The sequence below is a fragment of the Mytilus californianus genome, unplaced genomic scaffold (assembly GCF_021869535.1).
Source record: "Mytilus californianus isolate M0D057914Y unplaced genomic scaffold, xbMytCali1.0.p SCAF_6, whole genome shotgun sequence".
Classification (NCBI taxonomy): domain Eukaryota; kingdom Metazoa; phylum Mollusca; class Bivalvia; order Mytilida; family Mytilidae; genus Mytilus; species Mytilus californianus.
Window position 1 is genome coordinate 80,315,977 of NW_026262712.1, and position 17,490 is coordinate 80,333,466.

The 17,490-nt window shown below is 32.4% G+C and overlaps 1 protein-coding gene across 1 annotated transcript in view; it reads left to right on the forward strand.

The window, feature by feature from the left end:
* The window catches only part of LOC127706632 (uncharacterized), a 116,701-nt gene that overhangs the window by 49,381 nt on the left and 49,830 nt on the right, over positions 1-17,490 (forward strand). Inside the window, exons 25-31 of the mRNA XM_052211288.1 lie at positions 2,108-2,249; positions 2,519-2,754; positions 10,488-10,652; positions 11,194-11,383; positions 12,418-12,657; positions 13,373-13,590; positions 14,061-14,166. Of these exons, the coding sequence (XP_052067248.1) occupies positions 2,108-2,249; positions 2,519-2,754; positions 10,488-10,652; positions 11,194-11,383; positions 12,418-12,657; positions 13,373-13,590; positions 14,061-14,166 (1,297 nt within the window). The remainder of the gene's footprint in view (positions 1-2,107; positions 2,250-2,518; positions 2,755-10,487; positions 10,653-11,193; positions 11,384-12,417; positions 12,658-13,372; positions 13,591-14,060; positions 14,167-17,490) is intronic.

A 17,490-nucleotide genomic window follows, 5' to 3' on the forward strand; every position in this document is an offset into this window, starting at 1 on the left:
AAGCAAATAGCTGAAATTCACAGTAATCAAAGTTTGATTTATGATTAAAATAAACTTGGTTTGATGGAGCAAAAATGAATTCAATATTTGTAATTCAAATGAATCCAATGATGGTGAAATTGGATTGATATATCATATGACAATATTTCCAAGATATATTGTCATACAGCCTTTAATCAACTGATAAGTGCTTTTATTGCTGTTTATCATCATGACAGTACTGGTGGTGAGTTTAAGAACTTACCTTACAACAAGATCAATTAAGACATATGCATTGCATTGACATAAAAGTAACACTATGATATCTACTTATTACCTCCACTTTTGTAAGGAAAATCTTGAATTTACTAATGAGCAAAATGTTTCTTGTCAATTGATGGACAATTTTATTTAAATTACTTTAAATTTGTTTGCAGTGTTTAATTTTTCATTTTCTTTTCCCTTTTTTTGGTCTTACTTAGAGATTACATTTATGCAAGGGGATATTTTCTTGTATAGACTTAAGGTAGCTGGGGTGTCTTCCTCCAACTTTGATTTTGAAATAGCAGATAACAATTGGTCTAGATCTTTGACGACATATGCTAATTTTGAAAGTGATATGTAATTCATGTGTAAGACCTTTCATGTTAAGATAGAAAACTATGAGTTTAAGCATATTTTAAGGCTGTATTTTACAAAAAACAGAATATTTTTGCTTGATTCATTTTTTTTTTCCAACTTGGCCACATAAGGGGAGATAACTCAGATAAAGTAAATGTGTTGTGAATTTTCCCTATTTTATTACGCAGCAAAAAAAACAAGTCCGGTGACCCCATTTTTTTTTTCTTATCAAAAAGCATATTATTAGAGCTATCTTCTCATATTTTATTTTAAAATTCTATGGTGTAGTTTTCTTTTTATCACACAAAATTGGGTTTTCCATGCATATAAATCTAATACAAAATCTGCCATTTTGCACAGCCTGTAGTGTGAAAAAGTCTTGGTGACCCATACTTTTTTAATATGTTTTTGAAAAAAAGCATTATATAAACTACATTTTGACAAATTATTAAAAAATTCTATGGATTTTAATTTTAAAGTAATTTAAATAAAAGCCCATCTGGCTTAAAGTCATATGAAACGAGTTTCTTGAAATTTTAATGTTATCGAAATTATGGCCATTCAAAACTTTGTTGCACATGTAAGTTAGAAAGGACTGTTGTTTTAGAACCAATGCATGCATATATACTAAACTAGTCTTGCATCCACGTTTTTGTCTCTCCTTGATGGAGTCAAAAAGCAAGACATAGGTATGCTGTTTCCGGGCCGTCAACAATGTATTAGTTTGTGATTAGGTCTAGTTTATGATGAACCACAAGTGATAGGTCAATGATATTTGGTATGCAGTTATATTAGCATTGGTACATCTCATTACCATAGAGATTATTTGGCTCCGCCGCCTCAGTCATGGTCTATTGACTTTGAAACTTTGCTTATTTTACATGTATTAGTTTGTGATAAGTTCAGTTTATGGGGAACCACTAGTGGTAGGTTAATGATATTTGGTATGCAGTTGTAGAAGCATTGGCATATCTCATTTCCATGGAGATTATTTGGCCCGCCCCCTCAGTCATGGTCTATTGACTTTGAAACTTTTGCTTAGTTTTCATGTATAAGTTTGTGATTAGGTCATTTTAAGGGGAACCGTTAGTGGTAGGTCAATGATAATTGGTATGCAGTTGTATAAGCATTAGCACATCTCATTTCCATGGAGAATATTTGGTCCTTACCCCTCAGTCACGGTCTAATGACTTTGAAGCTTTTGCTTAGTTATTAATTAAAATTGAGAATGGAAATGGGGAATATGTCAAAGAGACAACAACTTGACCAAAGAGCAGACAACAGCCGAATTTATGAAGATTTTGATACCATAAAGAATTTTCTTTAAAAACAGTTCACGTTCACTTCTTTTAGAGTAAATTCAAATATATATAAAACATGTTCAACTTTTTAAAAAAAATTTAAAGTTTCATATGACTTTAAACACAAAATAAGCAAAAACTAACCGCTCACAATAATTTTCCACTTAACAATATATCATGTTTTAATTTGAAAAATATGTTCCTAGGACCACAGATTTCCCTGTCCAGATGACATAGATGTCCAGATGTCATTGAACTCTATCAAGGCCTACTGGACTGTACCAGAGGATATACAGTTGTATACTTTTGACGCATTGTTTGCTATAGAGAGACGATCATCTCTGGGAGGTTTGTTTTTCATTGTAAGAACTTGCACTCTCAGGTCTCACCAAAGACCAATGTATTTACAGTTACTCCTTAGTTGTTTATTTGAGGTTCTTTTTTATAAATGTCCCTAAAATGAGCAATTTTGATGTTATTTTTTTTTTTAGGTGCTCAAGGAAAATATTCCAAATTTCATAAGAAGTTTTAATGTTGATAATTGGAGCTTCAGTTATCAAAATTGTATATCATTGTCAACCATATTGAATACAATATTACCGTGACATTATTTTCAGATATTTGGCTTCCCTTCCACGGCTTTGACTACGTTTCCACAGTGTTTGACATAACAGTAGACAATTTAACACTATCACCTGGGACCATGTATCGTGTTGTTTTGAAACTTTGTGCCAATACAATTTGTTTCCAGACAATAAGTACAGATGGAGTAATGGTGATGTCTAGTCCTCCAGCAACAGGGGCAATAACTCTACAACATCTGAATTTGACTGCTGGTGGTGGAACTGAAAAGGTATTTCTTTTTATACACACGTTTTAGTCAGCATTAATAAACCCTATTCTCAAAATACTTGTTCTGTCATGATACTTGAAGTGGGAGAGAAAATGTAAATGTATGATATTAATTGCTCTATGCACGATATGAAAATATGCCATTTTTCATATTTAACCTTAAAAACTGCAATAGACACTTAAAATAGCAAAAATGGTCAGCAAGACAAATAAGTCAAAATGGCTGAAATGGTCAGTTGACTCATTATTGGAGTTCTTGCTCTTGAATGATGATTTTTACCATTTTTAATGTTATTGCCTATTATCTTGAAAACTATAAAAGATAGATAGAAACTTAAATTCACTAAAATGATCAACAAGACTTGATCTACAGACTAGTTAAATGTTGCTGAAATATGTAGTAGACTCGTTATAGGAGTGATTGCCCTTAAATGATGATTTTTTTACCCCTTTTTGTGTTTGGGCAAAAACTAAAGAAGAAAGAGAAACTGTAAACAGAAAAATGATCAGCAATAAGAGATAAAAAAGAAAGAGATTTTTGTCATGATTTTTAAAGGCAGTGCTTTAATGCCTTTCTGGTTGCCGGGTTAATCCTTCCTTCCGCGATATCCAACTTATCTACGTGGGGGGTCATTAGGCTCCAAGTAGATCCGGAAATGTTGAATTCTCTCCTCTTCTTATTGTGATATAAAATGTTTTTGTTTCATTTCATTTACATTGGGAGATAGAGAAATGATCATTGTGTTTTGTTAGTTTTAAAAACTTTTGATATATTTGTATTTTGCATTATAAGCAGTCAACCGATTGACAAACTAGAATTATTTGAATTCAGTGTGGAAAGAGGTCGGGTTAATTTCGAGTGTTATCTGCAATCTAGATGTTTATTAATCATTTCAGTCGTTGATATAATAATTAAAGGTAGACTGAACATGAATTATATTATACAATTAAAGCGCATTTCTGTTTATGCACGTGAACCTGTCTAACGTTATTGTTATTTTGCAGTTTAAAGTAGCAAATTATCGTTCCTGAATAGGTGGCGCCGTGGTAGCCGATCCTGTTCCTCAACTTCCGGTTTGTGCACTGTGCAACTATTACAGTGACATTTTTATTAACGATGCCAAGTACTTGTTGTTGTGTACCTGGATGTTATTTAAGAGGAGGACATGCATTTCCAAATGACTTAAAAAGAAGGAAAAGTTGGATCAACGCCATGGCCCATACGCAGATTGGACGAGAACACGATGAAATCGTGGAGTCCATCTCAATCAGCTGTTGTTTGCAAGGCACATTTTACGGAAAAAGACTACGTGCAGGAAACTATTTATGGTAAAACTCTATTTTCTTTTTGAAATATATAGTTATATATGTAATCGCCATGCGAATAAAACCAAAGTCTGTTTACAACCGCAATTATCATTTTAGAATAAAAGGGGATGGTTAATTCAAGACGTCAATTTTTTGGATTACGATTCAATGTGATCTGTTTGAGATTTTTTGGTGCTTGCTACAATTATAATGATTTCTTACAAGAGGTATATCATACTGAGAATTTTTTTAGCAGTAATTATGCTAATGTAGTAATGACAGGAATGCATAAGCTATGCCTCATAGACTTACTTGAAAAATATCAATGACAATGTTAACAGGAACAAAACAATGACATGCTCTCATCTATATTATAGTTATTTAGGTACAAACAATGTACGTTTGTTGCATAAGCCTCGCATTGTTTGTCCTTTGGATTTACATAGCATACATTGAATCAGGCAAACATAGTTTTATCCAGATTGTAATGAATAAATCTAGTTAATATTTTGCCAGGTAGTACAAAGTATACATTGCTAATGGAAGTTCATTTGATTATCAAAAAACTAATGTTTTATTACCTTTTTTCAGGGCGCAAACCCATCATACAGAGACTTGAGTCTACTGCCATTCCCAGCCTATTTTCCTGGACCAAGCAAGAGACTGAACCGTCCGCAAAAAGAAAAATCAGGGCAGTTTCCTGTGAAAACAAAAGAACTAAACTTGATGAATATTGTAGTAGAAATCTAGAGGAAAGTTTTGATTGTAAAGTTGGTTTTCCTGAAGAAGTCATTCATACTGCAGAAAGGATTTATGACTGTCCACCACCAACTGTCGAGCTAATGATGAGCTTCACAGATGGAATTACACAAACACCATCAATGCCTATGTTTTCAGCAGAGAATTTTGAAATGAAGACACGTGACACAGCCATGCATTTTTATACAAGTTTAGAGTTGTATACTAAATTTTATTTGTTTTGACCACACTTGGTCCAGCAGCACATTGTTTGAGATACATATATTTTCAAATTGATAGGGTGTCAGTTGAAAATCAGTTTTTTTATGACTTTGATGAAATTGAGGCATTATACAACCAACTTTGAACTGTCTAGATTCTAGATTAAATCTAGTGTTAGGAATATTGTGTATACATGGATTGTTTTTATGTCTAAACAGTGGTGTGAGGCTAACACTTGGCCATCTAGTGGTTTAGTCAGGTATTTTTCGCTATCCAACTTCAAATTAAAGTTTCCTACAACTTGGATTATTATTGACAGCACAGAATATCCCGTGATAAAACCTAAAGCTCCTAGAGCTCAGGCAACCTTTTCATCATATAAAAACAGAAACACTGAAAATACTTGTATGTTCGACACCTGGTGGTTTAGTCTGACAACTATGTCTCTAATGCATATGTTGGTTGTACCATTGACTGTGAAATAGTTGAAAGATGTAGAATAGTTCAATTATGTGATCCAGGTGACAGTGTGATGGCAGACAAAGGTTTAAATAGGCAAAATTTGTTTGCTAAATTTTTTCAAAAATGAAACAGAATTAGTTCCAAAACTCTTATACAGGATTGAAGAGTCTCCAATTAACACATGCACATAGAGCGAATTATTGGACTTGGCAAAACATACAAAATTCTAATAAATTCTATGAATGGAACTGAAACAAAACTTTTATCTGAAATAACATTTAGTTGTATTATGTTGTGTAATTTTAGAACTTGTATTGTTCCAAATGATGCATAAATAAAAGTGACGCAATGAATTTTGTTCTGATATATATATATATTTACAATTACATGCACTTATAAATTGTAATGCATATAAAAATAAGGAGATGTGGTATGATATTCAGTGAGTTTATCAAACCAAAGTGCATAAGAAATGGGTTTAAGCAGTTACAGGTGTTGCTGTCACCATACAATCTCCAACAATGAGAAAAACTCGTACTGTGTAAAAAATTTCAGAGATCTTACAACTAAGTTTTGTTGTCTCACCTTGACTTTGGTGAATTGTTTATATCTGTTGATGTAAATATAAAAAAGAAGATGTGGTATGATTGCCAATGAGACAACTCTCCACAAGAGACCAAATGACACAGAAATTAACAGCTATAGGTCACAGTACGGCCTTCAACAATGAGCAAAGCCCATACTGCACAGTCAGCTATAAAAGGCCCCGAAATGACAATGTAAAACAATTCAAACAAGAAAACTAAAGGCCTAATTTATGTACAAAAAATGAACGAATAACAAATATGCAACACATAAACAAACGACAACCACTGAATTACAGGCTCCTGACTTGGGACAGGCACATACATGTACATACAGAATGTGGCGGGTTAAACATGTTAGCGGGATCCCAACCCTCTCATAACCTGGGACAGTGGTGTAACAGTACAATATAAGAATGAACTATAAAAATCAGTTGAAAGAGGCTTAACTCATCAGATGGATAAATACAAATACAAGTGGCCATGGCCAGGTAGTTGTACATCCAAACAACAAAAAGACACTAAGTACAGATCTGAGAGTACTCACAGTTACTGACAGCTAGTTCAAAGCCACTAACAACTGATAAAAAAATCTTGCATCTAAGACTAAATTATCAATTCGTAAGCTCCCTTTAGAATTTTATAAATTTTACATTTTACATTTCTGAGTTGTGGGGTTTTATTCATTAAAAAATTTGTAAGGGTTCCGCCGAACCCAGTGTCTCGCCTACTTTTTCTGTTAATCGCAGGCTCAACAAAAATGAGGAAGTAAATCAATAAATATATTCCTTTTGATACTATCTTTTGATTGTAAGAAGCTTTATAAGAAGAAAATCCAGGATAGTTTATGAATCTAATAAATGTTTAAAAACTTTAACTGCAGACTGAATGTAATGCTAACTGGAAGAAAACAAAATTTCCTTCTAGATACTAGCATTTGATTATAAAACCACAGAGTGAATGTGTTGTTTCCTGGCAGAAAATCTAAGTCCATTTAAAAGTAAAATATGGAAAAAATGGATTTATTTTTTTACAAAATTTCCTTCTAGATACTAGTTTTTGATCATAAACAAGCTTCTGTCCAAGTTTGGTACAAATCCAAAATAGTATAAGAAAGTTATTAAAATTTTAAAAACTTTAACCACAGAGTGAATGTGTTGTTTCCTGGCAGAAAATCTAAGTCCATTTAAAAGTAAAATAAGGTAAAAATGGATTTATTTTTTTACAAAATTTACTTCTGGATACTATCTTATGATCATAAACAAGCTTCTGTCCAAGTTTGGTACAAACCCAGGACAGTTTAAGAAAGTTATTAAAATTTAAAAAACTTTAACCACAGAGTGAATGTAATATTTCCCTGGCAGAAAAACTAAGTCCATTTATAAGTAAAATATGGAAAAAATGGAATTTTATTTTTACAAAATTTACTTCTGGATACTATCTTATGATCATAAACAAGCTTCTGTCCAAGTTTGGTAGAAATCCAGGATAGTTTAAGAAAGTTATTAAAATTTCAAAAACTTTAACCACAGAGTGAATATTTGTGGACGCCGCGGACGACCACGCCGACGGAATGTAGGATCGCTATGTCTCGCTTTTTTGACTAAAGTTGAAGGCTCAACAAAAAGGGGGGATTTTCCAGTTTTTGGACAACAACTCAAAAATGCTTTAAGCAGTTCGCATGAAACTTTGGTGAATTATTTATAGCTATTGATGTAATCTCCCTATTGATTTTCATAAAACTTGGCGTCATCGTCGTCGTCTGTCGTCGTAAACTATTTCAAAAATCTTCTCCTCTGAAACTACTGGGCCAAATACCTTCAAACTTTAACTAAATGTTCCTTAGGGTATCTAGTTTATAAATTATATCCGAAGTTTTGATCCATCGAAAAACATGGCCACCATGGCTAAAAATAGAACATATTGGTCAAATGCAGTTTTTGGCTTATATCTTAAAAACTAAAGCTTTTAGAGCAAATCTGACACGGGGGTAAAATTGTTCAATTGGTCAAGATCTATCAGCCCTGAAATTTTCAGATGAATCGATCAACCCATTGTTGGGTTGCTGCCACTAAATAAGTAGTTTTAAGGAAATTTTGCAGTTTTTTGTTATCTTGAATATTATTATAGACCATGTAGATAGATATAAACTGTAAACAGCAATAATGTTCAGCAAAGTAAGATCTACAAAAAAATTATTAAGACCATAATTGTCAATTGACCCCTTAAGGAGTTATTGCCCTTTAAAGACAATTTTACACAATTTGTTCATCAAGTTTGCTAACATTTAAAAATCTTCTCTGAAATACAGGTGAGCGATTCAGGCTCTTGAGAGCCTCTTGTTTCATTCATAAATTACTTTATACTTGGAAATATAATTTTGCTTGGAGTTATAGTTTCTAAAAAAAGTATTGTCATTGAAAGAGTTGACATATTGCAATGTACATTTATTCTACATAGTACTATGGTACCAAATCAAAAGTTTATATAAAAGAAAGAAGTCAAAGGTTTCCCATCATAGTTTAGTTACATACATTTTTTTTTTGTACCTGAGGTCGTTGAATATAGATCATTATTGTCGAGCCTGTAACTTTTGTTACGGAAAGCTCGACATAGGGATAGTGATCCGGCGGCGGCAGCGGCGTTAGCTAACTTCCTAAAAGCATTATATTTTAGAGGGTGGAAGATCTGGATGCTTCATACTTTGTATATGGATGCCTCATGTTACGAAGTTTCCATCAGTCACATGTCCAATGTCCTTGACCTCATTTTCATGGTTCAGTGACTACTTGAAAAAAAAGTTAAGATTTTTTGTAATGTTAAATTCTCTCTTATTATAAGTAATAGGATAACTATATTTGGTATGTGCGTACCTTGCAAGGTCCTCATGCCTGTCAGGCAGTTTTCACTTGACCTCGACCTCATTTCATGGATCAGTGAACAAGGTTAAGTTTTGGTGGTCAAGTCCATATCTCAGATACTATAAGCAATAGGTCTAGTATATTCGGTGTATGGAAGGACTGTAAGGTGTACATGTCCAACTGGCAGGTGTCATCTGACCTTGACCTCATTTTCATGGTTCAGTGGTTATAGTTAAGTTTTTGTGTTTTGGTCTGTTTTTCTTATACTGTATGCAATAGGTCTACTATATTTGGTGTATGGAATGATTGTAAGGTGTACATGTCTAGATGGCAGGTGTCATCTGACCTTGACCTCATTTTCATGGTTCAGTGGTCAAAGTTAAGTTTTTGTGTTTTGGTCTGTTTTTCATATAATGTATGCAATAGGTCTACTATATTTGGTGTATGGAATGATTGTAAGGTGTACATGTCTAGCTGGCAGGTGTCATCTGACCTTGACCTCACTTTCATGGTTCAGTGGTCAAAGTTCAGTTTTTGAGTTTTGGTCTTTTTTTCTAATACTATATGCAATAGTTCAACTATATTTGGTGTATGGAAATAATTTATGATCTATATGTCAGTCACGCAGGTTTTATTTGACCTTGACCTCATTTTCAAGGTTCATTGCTCAGTGTTAAGTTTTTGTGTTTTTGTCTGTTTTTCTTAAACTATGAGCAATAGGTCAACTATATTTGTTGTATGAAAGAACTGTTAGCTGTACATGCCTGCCTAGCATGTTTCATCTGACCTTGACCTCATTTTCATGGTTCATTGGTCAATGTTTAGTTTACTTGGTTAATGTTAAGTTTATGTGACAGTTGTAATAAAGCTTTATATTTAGGTCTATCAACATAATATCAATGATTAGTAAAGAAGGTGAGACATTTCAGCGTGTGCACTCTTGTATAAATAAGGAGATGTGTTATGATTGCCAATGAAACAACCATCATCCATACTTACCAGTAACAAAACATATTTGCAAAGTTGAATAAAATACAGTTGATAAAATTTACTTATTACTAAAAGGAAAATGCCTAACTATTTTAAACAGTATTTGACTATAAACATAGATAAAAAAGGTACAAACTGGACATAATGCACTAGTTCATAAACAAGTGAGAACAATCGCCTTCATATAGTGCTCAGAATATGACATTCATAAAACTTGTTCAATATCATTAGAGAACTCTTAATCTTAAATACTGAAAGCCACCTCTGATAAGTACACTGTACTATGCAAGATAATGATATAACTGGACTAAAAATACACACAACCTGTAATTAACTGCCTTTACAGTGCTTTCGCTCTTTGATTTTTCTAGTCTTCAATGCTCGAGATTGTCAATTGTATAAAGATGCACATAGGTGAGCAACACAGGCTCTTTAGAGCCTCTAGTTTTAGGTTTTTCATACCAAAACATTGACCACCATTTCAGCTTATATTATTTGGAGACAACATATATCTTCATTGGAATACTCACACATTTCTTTTTAATTAATATTCCAATTCTCTATTACAGCTGCTTGTGACCTTTGACCAATTTTATGACCCAGATATAGAGAACACTACAGAAAAATATGATGCAGTCCCAACATATGAGTATGCCATTACTGATAATTCTATACTAGGAAAAATGTACACACCATGGACTTCAATTAAAAGTCAAAGTACAGAAAATCACAAGGTTTGTATTTCAGGAATATTTTATAAGGAAGAATGGGAATATTTATACAGTTACATAAATATATGACCATGATGACATAGGCTGTTATGGAAAATATATTCTTATTAAGATGCAGTCACATATAAACAGGTCAATACAGAAGTCCTGAATGCAAAATACTAAAAACAAGAGGTTAACAAGTTCTTTTTACAGCCTCTTTTTTAAGTAATCGGAAATTAATCTATCTTATTCAATTCTTTTAAACTGCAGAATTTACAGTACATTGATGCACTCACAAAGAGGAGGGACATTTAATGACAAGAATTGGAAAACAAAATATTGAAAAACTTAAATGTTTTGTTCTTCTACAGTAGCATGAATTTATATTCTCTACAAGTGGACTGGCATTTTGTATTTGAAACCTTGTTCAATCTTAAAATTTTTAGAACTGATTCTTTGACAAAAAAGAGTAATATTATTTAGCCATCAAAACTATTTTGAGCTCTTCATAAAATTGTGAGAAAAATTTACACATTTTTGATTAATATCTTCAATATTTTAGGTTTCCTTTGAGGTGCCTTTAACTGGTGAGATGGATTTTTCTAGATGTAAAAGATTTACGATTAGAGGTTATAACAAAGCCAAGCATTATTCCATTGTGTCAACAGAGATCAAAGATTGTACAGCTTACAATCCTATACTTATTAACCCAAACATTGTAATAGATGCTGTAGGACAACCTGATCTAGTAGGTAAGTAAAATTACCAGAGGCTGAAATATTATTATACCCAGAGGCTAATTAAGGGTGTTGGCAGGGGTCCTGAAACACCCTACCCCCTTAATGGGAGCCCTCTTTTTATGCCCCACCTACTATTGTAAAGGGGCATTATGTTTTTTGGTCTGTGCGTCCATTCGTTCATCCGTCCGTCCATCCGTCCGTCTGTCCTGCTTCAGGTTAAAGTTTTTGGTCAAGGTAGTTTTTGATGAAGTTGAAGTCCAATCAACTTGAAACTTAGTACACATGTTCCCTATGATATGATCTTTCTAATTTTAATGCCAAATTAGAGTTTTGACCCCAATTTCACGGTCCTCTGAACATAGAAAATGATAGTGCCAGTTGGGCATCCATGTACTATAGACACATTCTTGTTTTAAATCTTGGATTTGCATCTTGATACCTTTTAGCCAAATAGGATTATTCTTTATATTGTTATAGATGCTGCATGTCAACTTGATGTACTATTGATAGATATTTTGTAATCTTGTGATCTTAGTTAGGTCTTTTTTTTTACCAAGTTGAATGGAACTGTTCAACTACCTTGTATATGATTTAGTATTTATTTTTGAATTTAAATGGCAATTTGTCTGTTTCTCCAAACTTTGAAGAAGAAAGAAACTGTTAAATATGCAAGTTTTCCATATAGTTTTTGGTGCATTTTTTCTCCAAAATTACATGGTTATTATCATTGGTTATTTGCTATTATGATAGTTTATTTCAAAGAAGATCAGTTGAAAAGGATAAATTTATGAATTTTTTTATTCTAATCTTACGTTAAAGGGGTTTAAAATTAAGGCAAGAGGGTGTTTTTTCAGATATTAATTCAACCACAAAATTACAAAAATAAACCACTCACAAAAATTAAAATTTACTTTATTTGACACAAGTTCCTGACCCAACATTTGATGGAATATAGACAGAATTTTGTAATTTTGATTCATATAATCACAGTTATCAAACTATCCTTGTTTAGTAAAAAATAATTGTCAACTGCATGTTATTTCCAGATGGAGTTGGAAGGACAATTTATCTGACCAAGAATGACTACTGGCCAGAGGCTGACCAAGATTACACACCATACAAGAATGTTATTTCTGCTGTCTGGCCAACTCTGCGTCATAGATCTTACACTTATGCTGTTCTGAATGCTAAAACAATAGATGTCACCACCTACTATCGTCAAATTAACCAGCTGAGTTTGAAAGACCCATGTGATCACCCTGATGCTATAAAATGTGGAGCTACAAGTAATATTATTAACTTGATATTTCAACAACAACAACAAAAATGGTTATTTGGGATAGTACTGTGAGGCAGGCAGGCATGCAATCATGAGAGAACTGTTAAACCAATGCTTTTCCAATTTTAATATGTTGTTACTGATTTAAATATGGAGGTGTAGATCCATATTAATAATTTTCACTTTTGCTGTCAGGAGTTATGATCCATGTTGTTGAAAAAATGGCCTTTTTTGCTGATTCAATTTGATGACTTGAGAAAGCTTGATTCAGTACTTTTTAAGTTTCAATGTTGCTGATGACAAAATGTAGGTGAAGATTGGTTTTTGAACATTTTCAACTTTGTTGTTTAGGAGTTATGGACTTAAATTGCTTTGATAAAGACACTAATAAATGTAAGAAATCCCAGTTTGCTGTTTTTTGTCAGCAACTTGTTACTTGTTTATATATCAAAATTAAGTACTAAAATATATATATTTTTTTTACACAAATTAATCAATAATATTGCACCTTTACTGTTAACAATTTACTATACTAAAATATTGACACAATAAACCAATTAGTTTAAAAATTAGAATTTTTTTGGCATTATAAAGTTCGAAATTTATAAAGTTCATTATACAATATTTTATGTGTTGATTGCCTGAAATATGTTTTATATTAATTATAAATGTTGAATTATTTCATTTTTGTTATATGGCTTTCATGCTTTGATCAATTTTAGATTCAGAGTTTATGAATGTTGAATTTGCTGATGGAGAACTGATTCATGGTACAAGGTATACAGTGTGTATCCATGCTAATCCTAGAGTGATTGAGTATGAGATGTGGACAGACATACTCGCAGAAGTTAATACATGTAGTGATGGTATCATTGTGGATCTCACTCCTCCGGTGGATGGGAGAGTGTGGATTGGTAATATTCCAACGGTTACACATCAGGTATAGTGGTATACTGTTAGTTTGACTTGACTTGTTCTTGTATTCCTGTCTGTTATTAGTGATAATTTCGTCCTTAATTTGGTTGAAATTGTTGTAGAACAAACTGTGAAATTTGAATATTCTCATTGAGCACTTGCAGTGTTCAAATGTTGAAAAAACTATTGAATTTTGGGACAACATGAATTTAATAGTATCAAAAATCATAGATGTAAAAAGGCAGTAATTAAGATGCTGTTTGATCTGTGTCATGTAGCTTTGCTACCTCAAATACAGTCGATCAGTTTTGTAGGAGTTGTATTTGAAAATGAGGCTGTTAAAATTATTTAATCTTAACAAGATTTCTTGCCATGATGTAGATTTCTTTTCAATAGGGCAAAAATATGTTTAATGATTAAATTGTAAGAGTCAATTTATGGATGTGACTGTTAAGGCATAATTGCATGTAAATTGAGTGATGGTTTGTTTTTCAGACTGTTATTACAGATATGTATGTGAATTGGGATGGTTTTTATGATGTTGAAGAGTACAATAATGGTCCTCATTCCACAGGCATAAAGGAGTATATATTGGGTATAGGTAAGAACGTGGCATAAATATTCCATAAGGCTTATTCCAGGAATCAAGTTATTTGTTGGTTGGAGTTGGAGTTGTAAGGCATTTTAGACAATAGCCGTTATTGTTATTGATCTATTAGCATAGAATATTATACAACTTGAATTAAATATTGTGAAGGTGGAGTGTTCATGAATGAAGTACATTTAAACCCCTTACCATTGTTTCCTTGAATATCTTCACTACAATGTCCTGTACATAATGCAATCCTTACAACTGTTGTGTATACAGAGTGGAAAAATTCTGTTACTGATTTCTTTGTCCCTATTTGGTGGTATTCATGAATGAGGGGTATTTTAATGTGTAACTAATTGAAAATAATACTCTCTGTGAAGCAACGTAAGCTGAAATAACCCCACAGTGAAATTGAGGTAAAATTTGTCTATTTATGTATAATGTTATGCAGGTGTAAACTGTAAAAAAGACGATCTGTATAAATGCAATGATAATTTTGGTAATCAAATTTACAAATCAGGGAAAATCATATGCTCTTTTAAAAAAAAAATTTGGAACAAGTTGGTAAAAGTATGACTTGGTAAAAATAGGGTACATGTTGTCATTGAAGAGTACAAGATGACATTTATTCATGTATGAAGAACAGAAAAGTGAAATCGAAAGATATTTGATTGACTATTATATAGATTTTTATATTGATTTTTACAGAGGATGACCTTCAGGTCATTCCGATGTATTGCTATCGCCTAAATTTCCATTATGCAAATTAGTTTTGGGATTTCAACCGATCTATAAAAATTATAGATCCGCGGTCATTACAAGGGAAAAAAGTGCATTTTTATACCTGCGATTCCGTTCTCCGTTCGTACAATGTTTCATCAAAAAATGGAATCATTTCAGTTGTTGATTTAGTACTGAAAATTTGACTGAATTATCTCCTTAATAAATACGGTTTTATATGTTTAATAGGTGTTTAAGAAAGAGGTCAGGTGCTCATGTTCATTCATAAAATTATCGTTCATTTATGAATTTATCGTAAAATCAAAATCACTACACAGGTCACACAGGTTGTATACGTAGTGTCAAAAGATTACCTGTATAGTATCTAAAAATAGACAAACTTAACTGACTCCCCTTACTGTAGTGTGTGATAACATTTTGTGAAGGAATTCGATGTTTGCTATACCACTGTTCATTTCAACGCACTTTATGACGATACCACTTTATCAATATGAATGAAATTTTTTGCAGTGTTTTAAGAAATAATTTTACTTTAAAATCGCGTATCATTTGTGAACTATTAAATGTTTTACAAGGACGAATTTTCTGTATAAAGTCAATAATTGTGTGAACTTTTGAAGCCCAAACTTTTTATAGCCTTAAATACGCTAATGAAAGATACGAAAACTATACCCATACAGAACGACATGTTTTTGAAATTGTAGCAAAACTTTTGGTTGACAAATTTTAATTCGTTATTGCATAAATATTAACTTGAAATATCTGTCATTTTCTCCCTACCCAGTTTACCTCTATTACTCATTATGATGTGGACTTGACATTGTTATTGAATCGTATGCAATTTGATTGGATTAAGTTATTATTAGATTACCTTCAAACTGTTCATGCCACTTTTTATCTTTTCACATAATTTTCCACATACACATTAGATAAATTATTTTTGATAGCCTATTGCGGAGAAAAAAGAGAAAGTTTACTGTATTAACGTTCTATTCCATTTAATACGCCATTTTTCGAAGATAAATGCAGAAAAACATTTATGAACGGCTACGCCAGGTAAAATTGTTGTTTATCCTAAAAAAAAATACAATTTTCAGTTTCATTAGAATATTATAATAATAATAAATCCCAAATTTATGTAGTCATTAGATAAAGTCCTTATATGTCCGATCTGCCTATTTTTGGACTTCAAAAGACAATACGATCGTTTTAAGGTCAATTTCGTCTACCTCACACAATCTTGTTAGGCACTATAATGAAATGGACCTGAAATTTATTTCACATGTTTCCTGAAAATTGATAAATATCAAAGCAACATAGAGCTGTTTGTTCTAGTTCGTATAATGACAATTTAATGTCATGTTTGTTTGTGATGACCCCTCTTTTCGGGATTGCATCAGAATTATAGTTATCTCGTATCACATGAGGATGACACATGTCAACTGAGCAATTATGTTTGGGACTTAGTTTTAAGAAATGATGTCAAAGTAACATTATGAAAATATTTTTAGTAAGCTGAAATATATATTTATTTTTTACATGTTTATGTCTTGGAAGATATTTTATTTCTGTCCCGTTTTTAAAGGCAGTGCTTTAATGCCTTTCTAGTTGCCGGGTTAATCCTTCCTTCCGCGATATCCAACTTATCTACGTGGGGGGTCATTAGACTCCAAGTAGATCCGGAAATGTTGAATTCTCTCCTCTTCTTATTGCGATATAAAATGTTTTTTGTTTCATTTCATTTACATTGGGAAATAGAGAAACGATCATTGTGTTTTGTTAGTTTTAAAAACTTTTGATATATTAGTATTTTGCATTATAAGCAGTCAACCGATTGACAAACTAGAATTATTTGAATTCCGTGTGGAAAGAGCTCGGGTTAATTTCGAGTGTTATCTGCAATCTAGATGTTTATAAATCATTTCAGTCGTTGATATAATAATTAAAGGTCGACTGAACATGAATTATATTATACAATTTAAAGCGCATTTCTGTTTATGCACGTGAACCCATCTAACGTTATTTTCGCAGTTATATAAAGTAGCAAATTATCGTTCCTGAATAGGTGGCGCCGTGGTAGCGGATCCTGTTCCTCTACTTCCGGTTTCTCCACTGTGCAACTATTTCAGTTATATTTTTAATTAACGATGCCAAGTACTTGTTGTTGTGTACCTGGATGTCATTTAAGAGGAGGACATGCATTTCCAAATGACTTAAAAAGAAGGAAAAGTTGGATCAACGCCATGGCCCATACGCAGATTGGATGAGAACACGATGATATCGTGGAGTCCATCTCAATCAGCTGTTGTTTGCAAGGCACGTTTTACTGAAAAAGACTATGTGCAGGAAACTATTCATGGTAAAACTCTATTTTCTTTGTGAAATATATAGTTATATATGTAATCACCATGCGAATAAACCAAAGTCTGTTTACAACCGCAATTATCGTTTTAGAATAAAAGGGGGTGGGTAGTTCAAGACGTCATAATTTTTTGGATTACGATTCAATGTGATCTGTTAGAGATTTTTTGGTGATTGCTACAATTATAATGATTTCTTACAAGAGGTATATCATACTGAGAATTATTTTAG